The sequence below is a fragment of the Armigeres subalbatus genome, chromosome 2 (assembly GCF_024139115.2).
Source record: "Armigeres subalbatus isolate Guangzhou_Male chromosome 2, GZ_Asu_2, whole genome shotgun sequence".
NCBI lineage: Eukaryota > Metazoa > Arthropoda > Insecta > Diptera > Culicidae > Armigeres > Armigeres subalbatus.
In genome coordinates, this window is record NC_085140.1 from 457,177,695 (window position 1) to 457,197,218 (window position 19,524).

The 19,524-nt window shown below is 44.4% G+C and overlaps 1 protein-coding gene across 1 annotated transcript; it reads left to right on the forward strand.

The window, feature by feature from the left end:
• Positions 1-12,745: 12,745 nt before the first annotated feature.
• LOC134210498 (uncharacterized) lies at positions 12,746-14,530 on the forward strand. Its single transcript, XM_062686540.1, has 5 exons — positions 12,746-12,828; positions 12,957-13,269; positions 13,345-13,541; positions 13,736-13,821; positions 14,510-14,530. The coding sequence occupies exons 1-5, from the start codon at positions 12,801-12,803 to the stop codon at positions 14,528-14,530; spliced, it is 645 nt and encodes a 214-aa protein (XP_062542524.1). The 5' UTR covers positions 12,746-12,800.
• Positions 14,531-19,524: the final 4,994 nt, after the last annotated feature.

Genomic DNA, 19,524 nt, shown 5'->3' on the forward strand with positions numbered 1-19,524 from the left:
TGGACGTTTTGCCAAGACCTGTTATGTACCTAACCAGATGATTTCCGATCGAGAGGCGATCTTCGGTAAATACTAGCAATATACAACACAACTGACAAACTTTATCAACAAAAATGACCGGTCCAAGAATAATAGAGAGAGGAAAAAAGACAAATAGTGTGGCGACCGTGTGGAACATGTTTTGGTCACTCAATTTGCTCTCTACTTCAGACAGGCTCAACCAAATATGTTGTGCCACCCACACAGTTTCGCTTACATATATGCTATCAAAACCGACTTTGACTTATGACGACCAAGCTATTATCGAAAGCACACTAGAGGGAATTTATATATTTTAATAATTTTTAACCGGATATTTGTATTGACACTTGCCTTGACACTCTATATTGCTGAATACACTTCACTACTCCTATTTATTTCCAACTACTAACAGAGATTTCCTTTCTAAAACATATATGAAAATGGAACTAACTAATTTTGAACTGGGTATACCCCGTTAGGCATAAGGACGACAGGCATGATGTACGTAAGGCATAATGGACGTTTGGCATAAAATGACCCATGGAACAGCCTATCACATGAAGAAGACAGAATTATGACAAACGTTTATTATGCCTAACGTCCATTATGCCTAACGTACTTATGCTTAACGTATTTATGCCTAACGTCCTTATGCCTAACGTCGCGGACCCTGTTGAACTAGCATTCCTTTCCAGGACGTGGCCAGGTATACAATTGTTTCTGTATATGAAAAGGTATTAATCCCAAATACCAATTTGCGACAGTACACAGAAGATTGTTCAATTGAGCATTGTATATCCACCAACAACGTGTACAATCAGCTTTGTTATGCTAATTGCTATTCGCAATTTTCATACAACCGATCCTCAAAACTTAGTGTTCCAAGATAAACTTCCACAGCTATTATTTGAAAGCTTTCGATGCCAACCAAACACATGAATCTGCATATTTGGTGGAGAGCAAAGTGAAATTCTATGCGCAGATAAGTCAAGAGAATTTCGAACCCAAAAGATTCACTGGTCCGGACCGAGAATCAAACTCGCCACCTCAAGCATAGTGCCTACACATTCTCCTTTGTAATGCTTTACTGTGTCAGCGACCGAAAACAGAGCACACAGCGTAAAATGCACAATGTAAGCCAAAAACACCGTCCGGAATAATGAAGTAACAAAACACTAAATTAAAACCTTATTTAGCAACACGTGCAAAGCGCCTGCCCCTTGCCAGTCAATTTTATTCTTAAATTTTTCCTTCCCTGAAATAATTACGTCTTCCGTTAACTTATCACAACAGCTCTGCACGTATCCGAACGATTGCCGCGCGGAGGAACAGTATTTCACTCGCCGCCCACCTTTCCAACACAGAGCATTTTCCACTTGGTATTCAGCTCCCATCGTGCGATGCCTTTCAAAGCCTCTTGCAGGAAGGACACAGGATTGGATTACAAATGAAGCATCCTGGCTCAAGTCACGTCAGTTGTGTCCTTCGTTTCTTATTCCCGTGCTAAGAGGCAGAGCCTGCACTTGAGTGAGTGGGATTCAGCGACAACGGAGCAGACGATGCTGACGTGAAAGGTTTAATTAAAAATTCTGTTTCTTCTGGTGAACCTTTTCAGCTTTCGGAAACGTTTCTTTCCAGGTATATAACGATCTAATTTGAATTGAGCATATTCCGAACCAAACGCTGGAAGCGTAATTAAATTCTGTAGAATCAATCTTCTTCGCTTCAGTGCCCCATTATTTGATTAACCACAAATTTACAAAGCTGATTAAACTCGAGTTCGCCATAAATAGAGCAAAAGTTTGTACGAATGTGGTTTGGTCTGCGGAATAGACGTCACCCGCCCTTTCCGTTACGAAATTTAGAAAGACTGAGGTTTTCGGGTCAAATTACCCGAATGGTGCACAGTCTGCACTACATCAAACCACTGCTGGCAAACCAGTCGAGTGATGGCGCAGCTGCTCTCAGGACCGTCGAGTTTCTTCTCCTCAACCATGTTTGCGGAAAATGTGGACTGTGAAACTTTTACCACCACGCACTCGACAGACCCTCCTTCTCCTTGGGATGACGGGTGGACGAGCGAACGAGCGCTAATTCTTCAACAATGCGAAAGGGCGTAGGGGTTAAGCAGTGTAATCGAAAATCCGCAGTCCAAATAGTGCTCCTTCAGCCAGTTTCCGCAACTTACTACATCAGGGTGGTCGGAGGAAAGCTTCCTCCCGTTCCACACTGGATTCTGGCATTGTTTGCGGGTTACCACTTTGTCGATTGCTGCATTTGCTCCTCTTTGAAGTAGTGACGAGGAAATTGCAGCATGCGACCGAGACAGACACTTGCAAACCACGCATAAAATCTTCGTGTGAATGTCAGTTTTATACTTGGATGTTCCCCACTTGAAGCCAAATTCAATAATAATACGAAATCTCAATATTTAGGAAGCAGAGGCATTTCTAGCATTAGAACAAACAGCTTTTATTTTGGACAACAATACCTACACTTTTCAATCCGTCTTTTTACATTTATTCAACTTATTTTCACTTATCTAATTCTACCAAAGTTGAACATGCGTCACGTGCACAAAAACTAATAACATCTATGACGCAAAACAAACATTGCACATGAGCTCAATTAATGCAACTAGTTGTGAGAATTTCGTTGGATTTCACCGATAACAAAAATCTGACGAGCGCAATCAAAACTTTTCCCTTTCAAGTCATCGTGTGGTCGCCGCATAGGTTGTGTGGCTTACCAACCACTTTGACAGGTGCTACGATTAATTGATAAAGAAGATGAGGTTAATAGAGCGAACGTGACTTTACTGCACTGCTCCTCTCGACGTGGCGGATCGGATGGTCGGTCGTGGGTGTCTGTTCTTGAAACAGCTTCGGTCATCGCACGGAGCACAGGCGCAGGGAAAAGTTTTCCGTCCAAAGTTATGGGAAAATCAAATCTGGCAGAAAATCCGACTGACATCTAGAAATGACACCTGGATGATAGTTTTATCGGTCACCGCAGGGTGTGAAGACATGCTCTCGGGCCTACATGAAAACCTCCCACGGAGAAAGTTGTTCATTATTATGCGGTACGTGGGGCAAGCCAAATAGGATGACGATTATCCTGTTAGTTGACTCTGGTCGCTTGCGGTAAGGGAAATTGTTTTCAAATTGATTGAAAACCTACGCTTTATGAGCTAATTCGAGCGTACGGCGCTTGTTTGTCAAGAGTATTAACAGCTTAGTGCCCATTCCTGTGATTCACCGCATTCAGCATCGACCGCAACGTGACTATAATTTGGTCGGTTCCGTTTGAATGTGGTTTGCAAAACACAGTAACGGAGAAGATCATTCCATTAACGTACGCCTCATTTGCTGCTAATGACCGCCTACGAACGTGATTTGGATACATGGCTGCTCCATTATTATCCCTTCAGGAATAGAACCAAGCGCTACAGTCAGTAGTGCGAGCGGAACAAAAGATTAGGACCTCTCTTGCGATAATGATTCATTATCGAGATCTCAGAGTGGTGGAAATAATCTTGCCGACGTTACGAGTTAATTATCTCCCACAGGTATTTAGCGAATAATTGAGAGAGTGGGAGATAAGGTGCTCAAACTGATGACTTAGCAGTGCTGCTGGGGCATGTGGGCAGAAGCAAATTAGTGTCCCTTGGTAATGAGCAGGAAAGAGGCATCCATCTGCAGTGGTCAGCTCCAATTTGATTCAACGTGCTTACACATAACTGGTATATTATTGAACTATTTGGATAAAACATAATCGTTATTACATGTCAGATTTTAATTTGTCAAAAGATATTTTATAATTCATTTCACCTTAATTTGGAATGATGATCCCTTTGATAGTATTCGCGGCAAGCCGCGAATACAACGTGCCCACACATCATCTATTTATCGACTTCAAAGCCGCATATGATACAATCAATCGGGACCAGCTATGGCAGCTAATGCACGAAAACGGATTTCCGGATAAACTGATACGGTTGATCAAGGCGACGATGGATCGGGTGATGTGCGTAGTTCGAGTTTCAGGGGCATTCTCGAGTCCCTTCGAAACGCGTAGAGGGTTACGGCAAGGTGATGGTCTTTCGTGTCTGCTATTCAACATCACTTTGGAGGGAGTAATACGAAGGGCAGGGAGCACGAGTGGTACGATTTTCACGAAGTCCGTCCAGTTTTTTGGTTTCGCCGACGACATTGATATCATGGCACGTAACTTTGAGAGGATGGAGGAAGCCTACATCAGACTGAAAAGCAAAGCTAAACGGATTGGAGTAGCCATCAACACGTCGAAGACAAAGTACAAGATAGGAAGAGGCTCAAGAGAGGTCAATGTGAGCCACCCACCACGAGTTTCTATCGGTGGTGACGAAATCGAGGTGGTTGATGAATTCGTGTACTTGGGCTCACTGGTGACCGCCGATAACGATACCAGCAGAGAAATTCGGAGACGCATAGTGGCTGGAAATCGTACGTACTTTGGACTCCGCAAGACGCTCCGATCGAATAGAGTTCGCCGCCATACCAAACTGACAATCTACAAAACGCTAATAAGACCGGTAGTTCTCTACGGACACGAGACCTGGACGATGCTCGTGGAGGACCAACGCGCACTGGGAGTTTTCGAAAGGAAAGTGTTGCGTACCATCTATGGTGGGGTGCAGATGGCGGACGGTACGTGGAGGAGGCGAATGAACCACGAGTTGCATCAGCTGTTGGGAGAACCATCCATCGTTCACACCGCGAAAATCGGAAGACTGCGGTGGGCCGGGCACGTAGCCAGAATGTCGGAAAGTAATCCGGTGACAATGGTTCTCGACAAAGATCCGACGGGAACAAGAAGGCGAGGTGCACAGCGGGCAAGGTGGATCGATCAGGTGGAGGACGACTTGCGGACCCTCCGCAGACTGCGTGGTTGGCGAAGTGCAGCCATGGACCGAGCTGAATGGAGAAGTCTTTTATGTGCAGCACAGGCCACTCCGGCCTTAGTCTGATGATAAATTCCGGTTTGATAAAACAAAAAAACAACCGGAAACCGATTCAATATGGGTATTGCCGGAATGGGCTCGATGAGTAATAGCCGGAGATCGATGTTTGGCCCAATTTTGAAATTCAAATATTCAATTTGATAAAACGACAGGAAATCCTTTGAATACCATCGGAAGACCATACCAAGAGTTCCTCCAGGGTTCCTCCAGGAATTCCTCTGGAAGTTCCTCCAGGAATTCCTCCGGAAGTTCCTCCGGAAGTTCCTCCAGGAATTCCTCCGGAAGTTCCTCCAGGAATTCCTGCGGAAGTTCCTCCAGGAATTCCTGCGGAAGTTCCTCCAGGAATTCCTGCGGAAGTTCCTCCAGGAATTCCTGCGGAAGTTCCTCCAGGAATTCCTGCGGAAGTTCCTCCAGGAATTCCTGCGGAAGTTCCTCCAGGAATTCCTGCGGAAGTTCCTCCAGGAATTCCTGCGGAAGTTCCTCCAGGAATTCCTGCGGAAGTTCCTCCAGGGATTCCTGCGGAAGTTCCTCCAGGAATTCCTGCGGAAGTTCCTCCAGGAATTCCTGCGGAAGTTCCTCCAGGAATTCCTCCGGAAGTTCCTCCAGGAGTTCCTCCGGAAGTTCCTCCAGGAATTCCTCCGGAAGTTCCTCTAGGAATTCCTCCGGAAGTTCCTCCAGGAATTCCTCCGGAAGTTCCTCCAGGAATTTTTCCGGAAGTTCCTCCGGAAGTTCCTCCAGGAATTCCTCCGGAAGTTCCTCCAGGAAGTCCTCCGGAAGTTCCTCCAGGAATTCCTCCGGAAGTTCCTCCAGGAATTCCTCCGGAAGTTCCTCCAGGAATTCCTACGGAAGTTCCTCCAGGAATTCCTACGGAAGTTCCTCCAGGAATTCCTCCGGAAGTTCCTCCAGGAATTCCTCCGGAAGTTCCTCCAGGAATTCTGCGGAAGTTCCTCCAGGAATTCCTGCGGAAGTTCCTCCAGGAATTCCTGCGGAAGTTCCCCCAGGAATTCCTGCGGAAGTTCCTCCAGGAATTCCTGCGGAAGTTCCTCCAGGAATTCCTGCGGAAGTTCCTCCAGGAATTCCTGCGGAAGTTCCTCCAGGAATTCCTGCGGAAGTTCCTCCAGGAATTCCTGCGGAAGTTCCTCCAGGAATTCCGGCGGAGGTTCCTCCAGGAATTCCTGGAAGTTCCTCCAGGAATTCCTGCGGAAGTTCCTCCAGGAATTCCTGCGGAAGTTCCTCCAGGAATTCCTGCGGAAGTTCCTCCAGGAATTCCTGCGGAAGTTCCTCCAGGAATTCCTGCGGAAGTTCCTCCAGGAATTCCTGCGGAAGTTCCTCCAGGAATTCCTCTGGAAGTTCCTCCAGGAATTGCTCCGGAAGTTCCTCCAGGAATTCTTGCGGAAGTTCCTCCAGGAATTCCTGCGGAAGTTCCTCCAGGAATTCCTGCGGAAGTTCCTCCAGGAATTCCTGCGGAAGTTCCTCCAGGAATTCCTGCGGAAGTTCCTCCAGGAATTCCTGCGGAAGTTCCTCCAGGAATTCCTGCGGAAGTTCCTCCAGGAATTCCTGCGGAAGTTCCTCCAGGAATTCCTGCGGAAGTTCCTCCAGGAATTCCTGCGGAAGTTCCTCCAGGAATTCCTGCGGAAGTTCCTCCAGGAATTCCTGCGGAAGTTCCTCCAGGAATTCCTGCGGAAGTTCCTCCAGGAATTCCTGCTGAAGTTCCTCCAGGAATTCCTGCGGAAGTTCCTCCAGGAATTCCTGCGGAAGTTCCTCCAGGAATTCCTGCGGAAGTTCCTCCAGGAATTCCTGCGGAAGTTCCTCCAGGAATTCCTGCGGAAGTTCCTCCAGGAATTCCTGCGGAAGTTCCTCCAGGAATTCCTCCGGAAGTTCCTCCAGGAATTCCTCCGGAAGTTTCTCCAGGAATTCCTGCGGAAGTTTCTCCAGGAATTCCTCCGGAAGTTCCTCCGGAAGTTCCTCCAGGAATTTTTCCGGAAGTTCCTCCGGAAGTTCCTCCAGGAATTCCTGCGGAAGTTCCTCCAGGAATTCCTGCGGAAGTTCCTCCAGGAATTCCTGCGGAAGTTCCTCCAGGAATTCCTGCGGAAGTTCCTCCAGGAATTCCTGCGGAAGTTCCTCCAGGAATTCCTGCGGAAGTTCCTCCAGGAATTCCTGCGGAAGTTCCTCCAGGAATTCCTGCGGAAGTTCCTCCAGGAACTCCTGCGGAAGTTCCTCCAGGAATTCCTCCGGAAGTTCCTCCAGGAATTCCTGCGGAAGTTCCTCCAGGAATTCCTGCGGAAGTTCCTCCAGGAATTCCTGCGGAAGTTCCTCCAGGAATTCTTGCAGAAGTTCCTCCAGGAATTCCTGCGGAAGTTCCTCCAGGGTTTCCTCCGGAAGTTCCTCCAGGAATTCCTCTGGAAATACCTCCAGGAATTCCTGCGGAAGTTCCTCCAGGAATTCCTTCGGAAATTCCTCCAGGAATTGCTCCGGAAGTTCCTCCAAGAAATTCATCAGGCAATTCCTCCAGAAAATTCTCCGGAAGTTCCTCCAAGAAATCTGCCAAAAGTTACTCCGGAAGTTCCTCCAGGAATTCCTTCGGAAATTCCTCCACGAATTCTCCATTTGCACACTTTATTCTGAAAAGCCGAAGTCCAGCCTTGTAGAGCAGAGAAACTACATTTCTATAGAAATACGTATTGTCGTTCGGGGTGACATTGGGCCTAGGGGGTAAGATTGGGCCAAAAACGAAAAATGTTTCAACTCCTCATATCTCAGAAACTGTGACGAATTTTGATGAAAACTACAAACGGTTCGATAATATATTAAAATTCACGTCTAGGAAATCACAAGATAAATTCCAAGGATTAATTGTGTTCGTATCATAATGCTTGGGCACGGCAAATGCTAGGTAAAGCGTACCATTGGTACTTCGCGTACCTGAAGGAATAAAATAGACCCCATCTCGCGGTCCTTAGCCTCTTACCCAGCAACTCCTATCCCTACCTCCCCGCGGTGCTGGCCGGGATACGAGCAACCTTAGGGAAGATCGGGTAACCAACCCCGGTGGGAACTATGGTCGTATGCTGACAGGGAAGGGGGGGGTTTGCTCTTCTTCGGAGGTGCAAATCTTATTGAGCGTCTCTTCTCCATGTCAGGATCGGCTCACAACAGTGTCTGTTCTCCATGTTAGGGGCGGCTGATCATCGTCCGAGTGCCAGCGAGGGACTCTAAGTGAAACTGTGCACCATGGTCCACCGGAAATAAGGAGGAATGGTCCTCTGGAAATTTAGGGGTTTGGTGTCAGGCCCTGCAAGCCAGCCTTTAAAAAACATAAGCAACGAACAATCAACAAGAGAGTACGGACCGGAACCATCGGCGAAGACCACTGCGACGAAAAGGGACTAGCGATTGGAAACTCGGTTCGTGGAACTGCAAATCTCTCAACTTCATCGGGAGCACACGCATACTCGCCGATGTGCTCAAGGACCGTGGATTCGGCATCGTAGCGCTGCAGGAGGTTTGTTGGAAGGGATCAATGGTGCGAACGTTTAGAGGTAATCATACCATCTACCAGAGCTGCGGCAACGCACACGAGCTGGGAACAGCTTTCATAGTGATGGGCGATATGCAAAGGCGCGTGATCGGGTGGTGGCCGATCAATGAAAGAATGTGCAAGTTGAGGATCAAAGGCCGGTTCTTCAACTTCAGCATAATCAACGTCCATAGCCCACACTCCGGAAGCACTGATGATGATAAGGACGCATTCTACGCGCAGCTGGAACGTGAGTACGACAGCTGCCCAAGCCACGACGTCAAAATCATCATAGGAGATTTGAACGCTCAGGTTGGCCAAGAGGAGGAGTTTAGACCGACTATTGGAAAGTTCAGCGCTCACCGGCTGACGAACGAAAACGGCCTACGACTAATTGATTTCGCCGCCTCCAAGAATATGGCCATTCGTAGCACCTACTTCCAACACAGCCTCCCGTATCGGTACACCTGGAGATCACCACTGCAGACAGAATCACAAATCGACCACGTTCTGATTGATGGACGGCACTTCTCCGACATTATCGACGTCAGGACATATCGTGGCGCTAACATCGACTCGGACCACTATCTGGTGATGGTTAAACTGCGCCCAAAACTATCCGTCATCAACAATGTTCGGTACCGACGACCGCCGCGGTACGACCTAGAGCGACTGAAGCAACCTGATGTCGCCACTGCATACGCGCAGCATCTCGAGGCAGCGTTGTCGGAAGAGGGTGAGCTCGATGGGGCCCCTCTTGAGGACTGCTGGAGTACAGTTAAAGCAGCCATTAACGACGCAGCGGAGAACAACGTCGTGTATATGGGTCGAAGTCGACGGAACGATTGGTTCGACGAAGAGTGCAGATAGATTCTGGAGGAGAAGGACGCAGCGCGGGCGGTCGCGCTGCAGCAAGGTACCCGGCAGAACGTGGAACGTTATAGACGGAAGCGGAGACAGCAGACCCGACTTTTTCAGGAGAAGAAACGCCGCCTGGAAGAAGCGGAGTGCGAGGAGATGGAACAGCTGTGCCGTTCTCAAGATACACGCAAGTTCTATCAGAAGCTCAACGCATCCCGCAAAGGCTTCGTGCCGCGAGCCGAAATGTGCCGGGATAAGGATGGGAGCATCTTGACGGACGAACGTGTGGTGATCGAAAGGTGGAAGCAGCATTTGAATGGCGCTGAGAGTACAGGCAGTGAAAGTCAAGGCAGCGGAGGAGATGACTACGTCAGTTCTGCGGACGATGGAAGCCAACCAGCCCCCACCTTGAGGGAAGTTAAGGATGCCATTCAACAGCTAAAGACCAATAAAGCAGCTGGTAAGGATGGTATCGGAGCTGAGCTCATCAAGATGGGCCCGGAAAAGCTGGCCACTTGCCTGCACAAACTGATAGTCAGAATCTGGGAAACCGAACAGCTACCGGAGGAGTGGAAGGAAGGGGTTATATGCCCCATCTACAAGAAAGGCGACAAACTGGAGTGTGAGAACTTTCGAGCGATCACCATCCTTAATGCCGCCTACAAAGTGATATCCCAAATCATCTTCCGTCGTCTGTCACCATTAGTGAACGAGTTCGTGGGAAGTTATCAAGCCGGCTTCGTTGACGGCCGCTCGACAACGGACCAGATCTTTACTGTACGGCAAATCCTTCAAAATGCCGTGAATACCAGGTCCCAACGCACCATCTGTTCGTTGATTTCAAGGCGGCATACGACAGTATAGACCGCGTAGAGCTATGGAAAATTATGGACGAGAACAGCTTCCCTGGGAAGCTTACCAGACTGATCAAAGCAACGGTGGATGGTGTGCAAAACTGTGTGAAGATTTCGGGCGAACACTCCAGTTCGTTCGAATCGCGCCGGGGACTAAGACAAGGTGATGGACTTTCGTGCCTGTTGTTCAACATTGCGCTAGAAGGTGTCATGCGGAGAGCCGGGTGTAACAGCCGTGGTACGATTTTCAACAGATCCAGCCAATTTATTTGCTTCGCGGATGACATGGACATTGTCGGCCGAACATTTGCAAAGGTGGCAGAACTGTACACCCGCCTGAAACGTGAAGCAACAAAAGTTGGACTGGTGGTGAATGCGTCAAAGACAAAGTACATGCTTGTGGGTGGAACCGAGCGCGACAGGGTCCGCCTGGGAAGCAGTGTTACGATAGACGGGGATACCTTCGAGGTGGTCGAGGAATTCGTCTACCTCGGTTCCTTGCTAACGGCTGACAACAACGTTAGTCGTGAAATACGAAGGCGCATCATCTGTGGAAGTCGGGCCTACTACGAGCTCCAGAAGAAACTGCGGTCGAAAAAGATTCGCCACCGCACCAAATGTGTCATGTACAAGACGTTAATAAGACCGGTAGTCCTCTACGGACATGAAACATGGACAATGCTCGAGGAGGACTTGCAAGCACTCGGAGTATTCGAGAGACGGGTGCTTAGGACCATCTTTGGCGGTGTGCAAGAAGACGGTGTGTGGCGGCGAAGAATGAACCATGAGCTCGCCCAACTCTACGGCGAACCCAGTATCCAGAAGGTAGCTAAAGCCGGAAGGGTACGATGGGCAGGACATGTTGCAAGAATGCCGGACAGCAACCCTGCAAAGATGGTGTTCGCTTCCGATCCGGCAGGTACGAGACGGCGTGGAGCGCAGCGAGTGAGATGGGCAGACCAGGTGCAGAACGACTTGGCGAGTGTGGGGCGTATCCGAGGATGGAGAGATGCGGCCTCGAACCGTGCATTGTGGCGTCAAATTGTTGATTCAGTGTTATCTGTTTAGATGTTAATTAAATAAATGAACCATAATGCTTGGAATTTGAATGCAAAAATATTGATCGAATGAACCCGTATTAAAATAGTGTCAGTAATGCCCAACAAATCTATTACATGACTAAATTTTAGATCGATGGATACCTGGTGATCATGTTACGATAATCTGTTTGTTGTTTTATCGAATTTTATGAATATTTATTTAGCGGTCTTGCTTTTTCGTAGCAACGAGCAATGCATGCTAAAAAGGGCGGGCTTGGTAGTCATATGGCTACTGCTTCTGCCTCATACGCAGGAGGTCGTGGGTTCAATCCCAGGTCCGTTCCATTCCCCTACTTTGTATCTTTCTCTTTATTTCTCATGTTCTAGCAATCGCTAGAACTGGAAATGGACTTCCATACCGTTTTCATTACTATTCCTATACCTTCAACTTGAGTATTCTAACAGTAATCTGCTAGAATTGGAAATGAACTATAGAGCTCGTTTCCTACATCCAATTAGAAATTCCATCAGTAACCTTCTCCTACCTATCACATTGGCAGCTCGTTAACCAAGACGGACCTCTGCCTCTCCAACATAACCCAGAAATTCCAACAAATTCCGCATGATCTCGTGGCAAGTGCAGAGGTATATTCGGCTTGCAGTGGGCGAGTGATTGCATCATCATTTCCTCCCCCTTCCCTACATTGACTTGCATTCTGACGTGGCAGGCGCCAGTATGACCTAACAAATGAGATCACCAGTACTTGTACATTGAAGATGTGTGCTAGTCCCAAGCAAACATCTGTTGGTTCCCTGTGCAAGAACAGCTGATCTGGTCATAATGGAGTAGCAACTACGAGCAGTCAATCAAGCTCAAGCTCAAGCAACGAGCAATGCATGCTAAAAAGGGGTGAGATTGGGGCCTTTGGTTGATTTGCCATACATAGTTGGTTAAAGCCGTAATGTAGGCAATTATTTTTTTGAACGATTGAATCGTTGCATCGTCACCGCTGAACTTTATTGTATGTGGCCCAATGTCACCCCCTGTGAGGGGTGAGAATGGGCCAATTTTAAACAACATATAACTTTGAAAAATTTCTCTCAATTATTATTTTTCCTCCACACAGTGGTAAATTTATTGTTCAAGCTTGTACCTAACTAATTACAACTTGATTCCAATATTAACTACTAGAGCTTTGTAACATTTACTTTGAGCATACCACATTTTGGCCCAATGACACCCCCGTAGACGGTACTTTTGTGAATTTATTTTCGATTTTCACAAAAAAATGTGCGTGCCAAAAAGAATCCAACAACCCATAAGCATTGGTGATAACAATTATTTCTAATGTTTTTATTGGCATTCAAATGCAAAACATAAACCTATGGTGGCGACACCTACATTTCAGTTGTGTAATTGACGAAGTGATTAGAAGTTTAATTTCTATAGATTGCAGCGATACGGTGCTGAGTGAAATAATCCTTTTTCGTTTGATAAATCCAGGATGCAGCAAATGGAAACCAGTTCAAAAGGTAGAAATTATAGTTTTCTTTGTCATATGCGTATTTGTGATTCAAATATTCGTGTTATTGTATGCAATAATTGAGATCCGGTTTCATTTAGTGCAATTTGAGGTTAGTATATTTTGTTCAAATTTCAGGTACCGAAGATCGGGATGTCGAAGTTACTATCGTCGACATTCTTGATTACGTTGGTGACTCTGTACGGCCAATCAAGGAAGGATTTGCGGTTTTCAATGCAAACCATATAGTTTGTCTTGGATATCGAACATTCAATTCGAGTAATGTCCATATCACAGCATACGTTACACAAAGTTCTCATCCGGGTCATTCTCCGCACCAAGTCAATCTCAACTTGGGATCATCGGTGGACGATTGGAAGCTAGGCTGTTCATGTAAAGCTGGGACGGCGAAGTGTAAGCACATTATTGCTTGCCTTCTTCACATTGAAAAGTGAGTAATTTTCTTCTGCATGTAGGATCTTGTTATACATGGGGTTTATCTGAATATCATTATTAATCATTTTAGGTACAGGAAGCTGGAGTTTCTTTCGTGCACTGACGTATCGCAAGCATGGGGTTTGTCAAAGTCCCAAAAAATGACACCTTGGGGAGCTAAACGGGTTCAAGATATGTGCTGTGCGCCTACTGTTAAAAAATTAGAAGACAAACACAGTTTGGAGGAAGAATGCATAATTTCCGAGTCATTCACAAGGATACTTTCGGGTAAAAACAATTTGTAATTTCTAGTTTTTGTACGTATACTTCGACATACCAGAAGACCATTTATTCTCTTCAAAGAAATGATGTTTGATAATTTCCCAGTGTCTAAATATTACATTTAATAAATACAATTGATTCACACCCACTTTATATCTATATAGCTCATCATCATACGCATTTTTTATTTTATTTTTCAGTTGCGAAAAATTCAGCAGTTTCCAAACATATGAGTGGACGACAGATGAATGAACCTATAATATATCCAAATCGAGCCGTGCAGGCTGTATCCAGTGTTGATACTTCGCCGCTATTTTGCACAACGGAAGAAATCATATACTGCTTATCGCTTACGCATAATCGAATTGAATCCATTTCTTGTGTGTTCAGAAATGACAACGAACTTGATTATTACAATTCAAATATGACTACTGATATTAACCGATCAGCAGAAATAGCTGTGTCTACTAGGGAGCAAAATTCAAATGAGTGGATGTTCCAAAGATCTACCAGAATAACAGCCAGTTCATGTTACAAACTATATACTTACCTCAGAAACAAAACACCTAACTGGACTAAGAAAATTGATAACTATTGGAATACAAAACCATTAGGGGTCAAAGCGGTTATATATGGAAGAAATGTAGAGGTGAAGGCATTTGAATGCTATCGTAGAATGCGTAACCCGCTGATAAAAAAGTGTGGATTGGTTATTCACCCAGCAGAACCTTGGATTGCAGGTTCTCCAGACGGAGTTGACCCGCTAACAACAACATTACTTGAAATCAAATGTCCTGTTGGCAGTGAAGCTAGTTTGGAAGACATTTTGCAATCTCGAAACGTGAAGCGATATCTGAAAAGGTCTGAAAATGCACAGATATATGAATTAAACCAAAACCATGAATATTACTGCCAAGTGCAAGTTAATCTATGGATATTGAATTGCTCAATTTGCGACTTTATCGTATATTCAGAAAAAGATAACGATTTCATAGTTGTTGAAATTCCATACAATCTAGAATATACGAGCAAAATCGTTAACTCCCTGAAACAATTGTATTTTGACAAAATGTTCCCAACGCTAATAAAATGATGTATTTGAAGCTTTTCAATTATTTGTGTAATAAAAACTATCGTTGAGCTCTGATGTAACAGTTATTTTATTGAACACATATGCTAAAAATGAAACTTAACATTAAAACTTTATTAATGTACAGCAGTAGTAGAACCAATAAATGCAGGGTTGGTCCAAATTCACATCCAACCCAATAAAAAAAGGAATCAAATCGTTTGACAAATTCTCAACTTTTATCTAATTACATCTATATTCCTTTGACCTCATCAGAACTTGTTATCAGCCAGAATTGGTGCAGAAAGGTTTACAATTCCACAAACTATTATTGTTATGTCATCTATATGTCCAAGGATTGGAGGTGTTACACAGTCAGTTAAAACATTGAAAATTTTAATCCGTTGAATCACCCTTTCAACATGAATCCTTGCTTTGGGAATGGCCTCGTTATTGCTGGCCTCCAATGGACTAAGCCGCTCACTTCGCATAAATGGGGGTATATGCAATTTTATATGATTTGTGAGGCATTCATGTTGAATCGAAACACCCTTATCTACCATCACTTCGTCGCGGTGTGCCTCCAGACGATTAATAATTTGCTCCTGATTGAAGATATATTTGTCCGATGATTTGCCAGTGTATGCATTACTTATAAACGATATTAGTCCCGCGGGGGTGACTCCTATTAGAAACTTGATTGTTCGACGACCTTTATAATTCGAATAGCACGAAATTCTACAGTTAAGGCATTTCGGTGTCGCGACTGGAACTTCCGTGCAGTCGAGCACGATAGTAACGTTTGGAAAATGTTCTCGAAAACACAACGGAATGTTCTTTAATATTTCTTCCTTTGCTGGCCAGTACACGAATGGTTTGAGAACCCTGCGCAATATTTGTACCATGTGCGAAAAATAATTTGAGACTGTTACGCCTGATATGCGGAATAATATTCCTAACGCTTCAAATGACAAATTCTGTTTCAGTTTCGCCAGCGTTAAAATAACGCGATTGGTAGTATGCATGCTGAACTGTCTGCAATAGAAAGATGTCTCAAGCTTTCTACAAGCTAAACAAATTTCTTCCAACAAGACTAGAGTTGGCACGCCAGTCCAAATGTTAACCTCTTTGTCTGTCAATAACAAGTCCGACAAAATGAAGTTTTCGGATTTAGCTTTGCTTACTTGTGAGTTAGATATTGCAGATATTGCAGATTTGAAGCTTGCCTTAACTGAATTCTGCAAACTATCTTTTTCCGCAGGTGGTTTTTTAGCGGTGCTCTCCGCAATCGGTGTATTTATCGAAAGCTGAGATGTGTCAAGCAGTAGAGTATCGTTTAAAATTTGACTTTCTTGAAAGCTCTGGCCAACCGCAAAATCATTTGATCTATTTCCACCGATTTCACCATCGTTATGATCCTCACACGAATCCACCACGAAAACCGGCACATGCGTGGATTGGTTCTCCGAAATCCGGTCACTTGAAGTATTTTTCTTCGCTTGATCCTCTTCGTGGCAGTAGGTAGAACCGTGCGTGGGGCTAGCTTCAGAAGAACTTGTTGAGTCCGAGCCGGTAGTTGTATTTGAGAAATTCAACGATGGAATGGCGTCTCGTTTTAAACGTGATCCACCTGTCAGATAAAATGATAATTAGGGTTGGTATACCATTCGGCGCCATACATAACTACTTTTTTAAAAAGCATGTAGGTGGACTTTATATATCAAGCATAATAAAATTTGTAATAATCCTCAAAATTGCTTAATCAAAAACAGGAACGCATGCACCAGTTGTGCACTATTCTTAATTTGGGTTCCTATTATTGCAATTCCTATTGTTTCCTATGGAATTGGTCATAATAGGACTACTAGTGTGCAACTGGTGCAAAGTACATCAAAAAGCTAAAGTTCGAACATAGAGTAACCACTTATTACTTACCGGGAAAATAATTAGATTTCGAGAAGTGTAAACTGCACACTTTAGAGTTCGCCGTAGGTAGTTTAGAACACTTTAAAACTCGTATCCACTCCTTGAATCTAACATCTTTGCGACCAGGAAACTTATGTAGTTTTATGTCCCCTTCCGTTTTCGATCGACATCCTTCGACGTAACATATCCGGTTACTCCGCGGTGGGCAGGCATACTCACTATAATTATGATCTTCTAAGTGGATTGGCAAATTTAGCTTCTTTAAATCCCTTCGTGGAAGCTTTATTATCCGACTAATCTTCTTGGACGGAACTGCGGTAGCTTTCAAGTATCTGGAAGTCACTATAAAACAAATAAGAAGATTGAAATGGGCTTCAGATATTTATATATATAATATATATACTCAATTGTAAGCATTTGTCTTGTATTGACGAATTGGATTTCAAGTATAAATAATAAATTACCTTTAACAAAATCAGATAACATGAAATGACGATTAAAAATCAGTAGGCCTGTTGTGTCATCAGCTTCTTTCAAACCCAAGGCAATCTTCCACCTACGTCGGATTTGCTTTCCAGTCGGAAAACGGTGCAAACTTGTCTTTCGTTTGCTGGGTTTACATTTAGTGACGCAGCAGGATCCTCCATATTTCACCGAATGTTCCAGCTTCACTGATGGAACTGCGGTCTTCCTGAGTTTCCATCGTGTGTCTGAAGTCAAGTAAAAATAAGCACAACTAATATGAAAATTTTAAATGTAGACACTTACTTTCTATAAAATCGCTGGTCACAAAATGTTGGCTGCAAATTTTCTCCTTGCGGTCTCCGGATAGGACCATGTATTTGGTCCACCGCGAATAAACTTTGTGCCCGGTAGATGGAACGGAAAAAAAATTTACTTTGTAGCCGGCTCCACCGGAACGATTTTCGCAGCCAGGAATTACGCACTTCTGAACTGTCTTCATTTTGGCAACAACCACTCAAATACACAAAATGGAAAGTTTTACCGATCTAACGCGTCAAATAAAAACTTTTTCAGCTAATTTCGGCGAAAAATTGAAAAAAAGATCAAATATTTTGAAATAACAAATCTGTTTGACATTTAAATCAGATTATATCATCGTCATGGCAACAGCGCCATCTGATAGTGAATTTTTACTCTTGACAGCGAATCACGTTTGACATTCATTCCCTGCGATCACCTGATTTGCTTTGACGTTTCTACTATTGACAATGCTATGAGGGGACTACAACGCAAATAGGAAGAATATTATGTTGACTTTATGTAATAAAGCTTACTTCCTGAGATGAGCAGTTCGATGCTGTTTTATGTGGCTTTCAGCTGTCCAACCAACTTTCAGAAAGTTATTCTCTTACAGTTCATAAACCACTTTATGATTACCCAAGATTCCATTACTTCACACATTTTCTACTTTCGCAAAACTAAAACCATAAATTAAAATTTCTTAATTTAACTTACCCGCACCGATCGCTCCCACAGCAGTAACCCAGCTTGCATGGGAAAATTGTACATAGTTAAAAGAAAGAATATCTCCAAGAAGAAAAAAAAAGATAGCAAAGTGGTGCTGGCAGCAGCGTGCTACCACTTGATAGAATCCAGAACCGGAAAAGCTTTTAACACCCGCCACACTCACGGATGTTGGAAAACTTAACCCCAAAGCGTGGCATCCGTTTGCGACGCCGCCGCCGCCGTCTCCATCGTCCGTATGGTGGAACTGCGCTGCGTTGGTGGAAGGGCACTCCAGCTTTATGACCGCACGGTTCGGTAAGCAGTTTTAAAAGGATAAGTTTAAAGTTTCTCAGATCTTGACATTTCTCTGGCGATTAAAAATGAAAGCGGGGAATCTTTTTATGATGAAACACGACAGACCAAGTTGGATGCGCTACGATCCATTTGAAAAATTAATTTAAATCTGCGAAATAATGATGCTGGGACGAAGGGTGAACCGTTTCTGTAATGTTTTGACTCATATTTCAGTAGGATTAATATTATGCTTGACCAAAGGTGTATGTTGATTCATTTCGTACTAATATTCGTTATTATTCGTCTAATCAATTATTCTCCTGGATAGTTTTGAAACTCAATTAAGTTTGATCTACTTTGTCTTCTTACACAAAGCAGCGAGTGCTAAAACCTTTATTGAAATCAGCCTCGAATACAATTTAAAAACTTATGAACTCACCTTACAACATGCTTTCCGACCTCCACATCATTGTCACTCGCCAACTGGCAGAATTTTAATTATCTTTACATTTGCATATAAATTGCCCTGCATGATGCTTCCTCGAGGCAATGGGTGGGGAATGCTGCTGAAGTCAAACAATGAAAATAAGTATTAAATACGTCTTGGTGGGGTTATTCTTCTTAAGGCTGATTTCCAAGGTTTCATTTAGGTTCACTTGTATTGTTCCTACTAGTTGATTTTCTTTTTAATTTAAAGGTTGTTTGAGAAGGATGTGGCGTAGATTGGCCAACATTGGCAACAGATTTGAAGCAAGTAAAACCGCTGCTACATTTTTTCCTCCGCCCAACATTAACTCACATAAAAAATCCTCGGTGGCCTGGAAGAAAAAATCGATTAAAAATCCAACGAGCAAACATAATGCATCACTGCGCCCGTTGTCGGTCGACGGGATTGTTCAGTTTCGCAATCCAATGATCCGCCCACCGAACCAAACACAACCGAGCAATCAATAAAATGGGCCGCAAACATCAAGCACTACAACTCACTACTTCGGGGGTGGATGCAGCAAACCCTTCGCCCTTTTTTTCCGCTGTGGCAGCTGAAGTTCATGGCGTGGTTGGAGTGCGCGCTCGCTGCGATCGTCGTCGGGAATTTCCCACTTTGTTGCAATATTTTAACTGGTCCATGTCTGTTTCCGCTCTCGAATCCACCATCCGAGCACGGTCGCGAAACAAGGAGCCGAAACAGGGAAAAGCACATCGATGCATTTCTGATTTATGAGGCAAGAA

What these genes read in the sequence shown, in the direction of transcription:
- LOC134210498 (XM_062686540.1), top strand. Translation starts at nt 12,801, where the DNA reads ATGCAGCAAATGGAAACCAGTTCAAAAG. An exon ending in ATTCACAAGGATACTTTCGG is followed by an intron (nt 13,542 to 13,735) that starts GTAAAAACAATT and finishes TTTATTTTTCAG; the next exon opens with TTGCGAAAAATTCAGCAGTT. An exon ending in CAAATCGAGCCGTGCAGGCT is followed by an intron (nt 13,822 to 14,509) that starts GTATCCAGTGTT and finishes TCGTATATTCAG; the next exon opens with AAAAAGATAACGATTTCATA.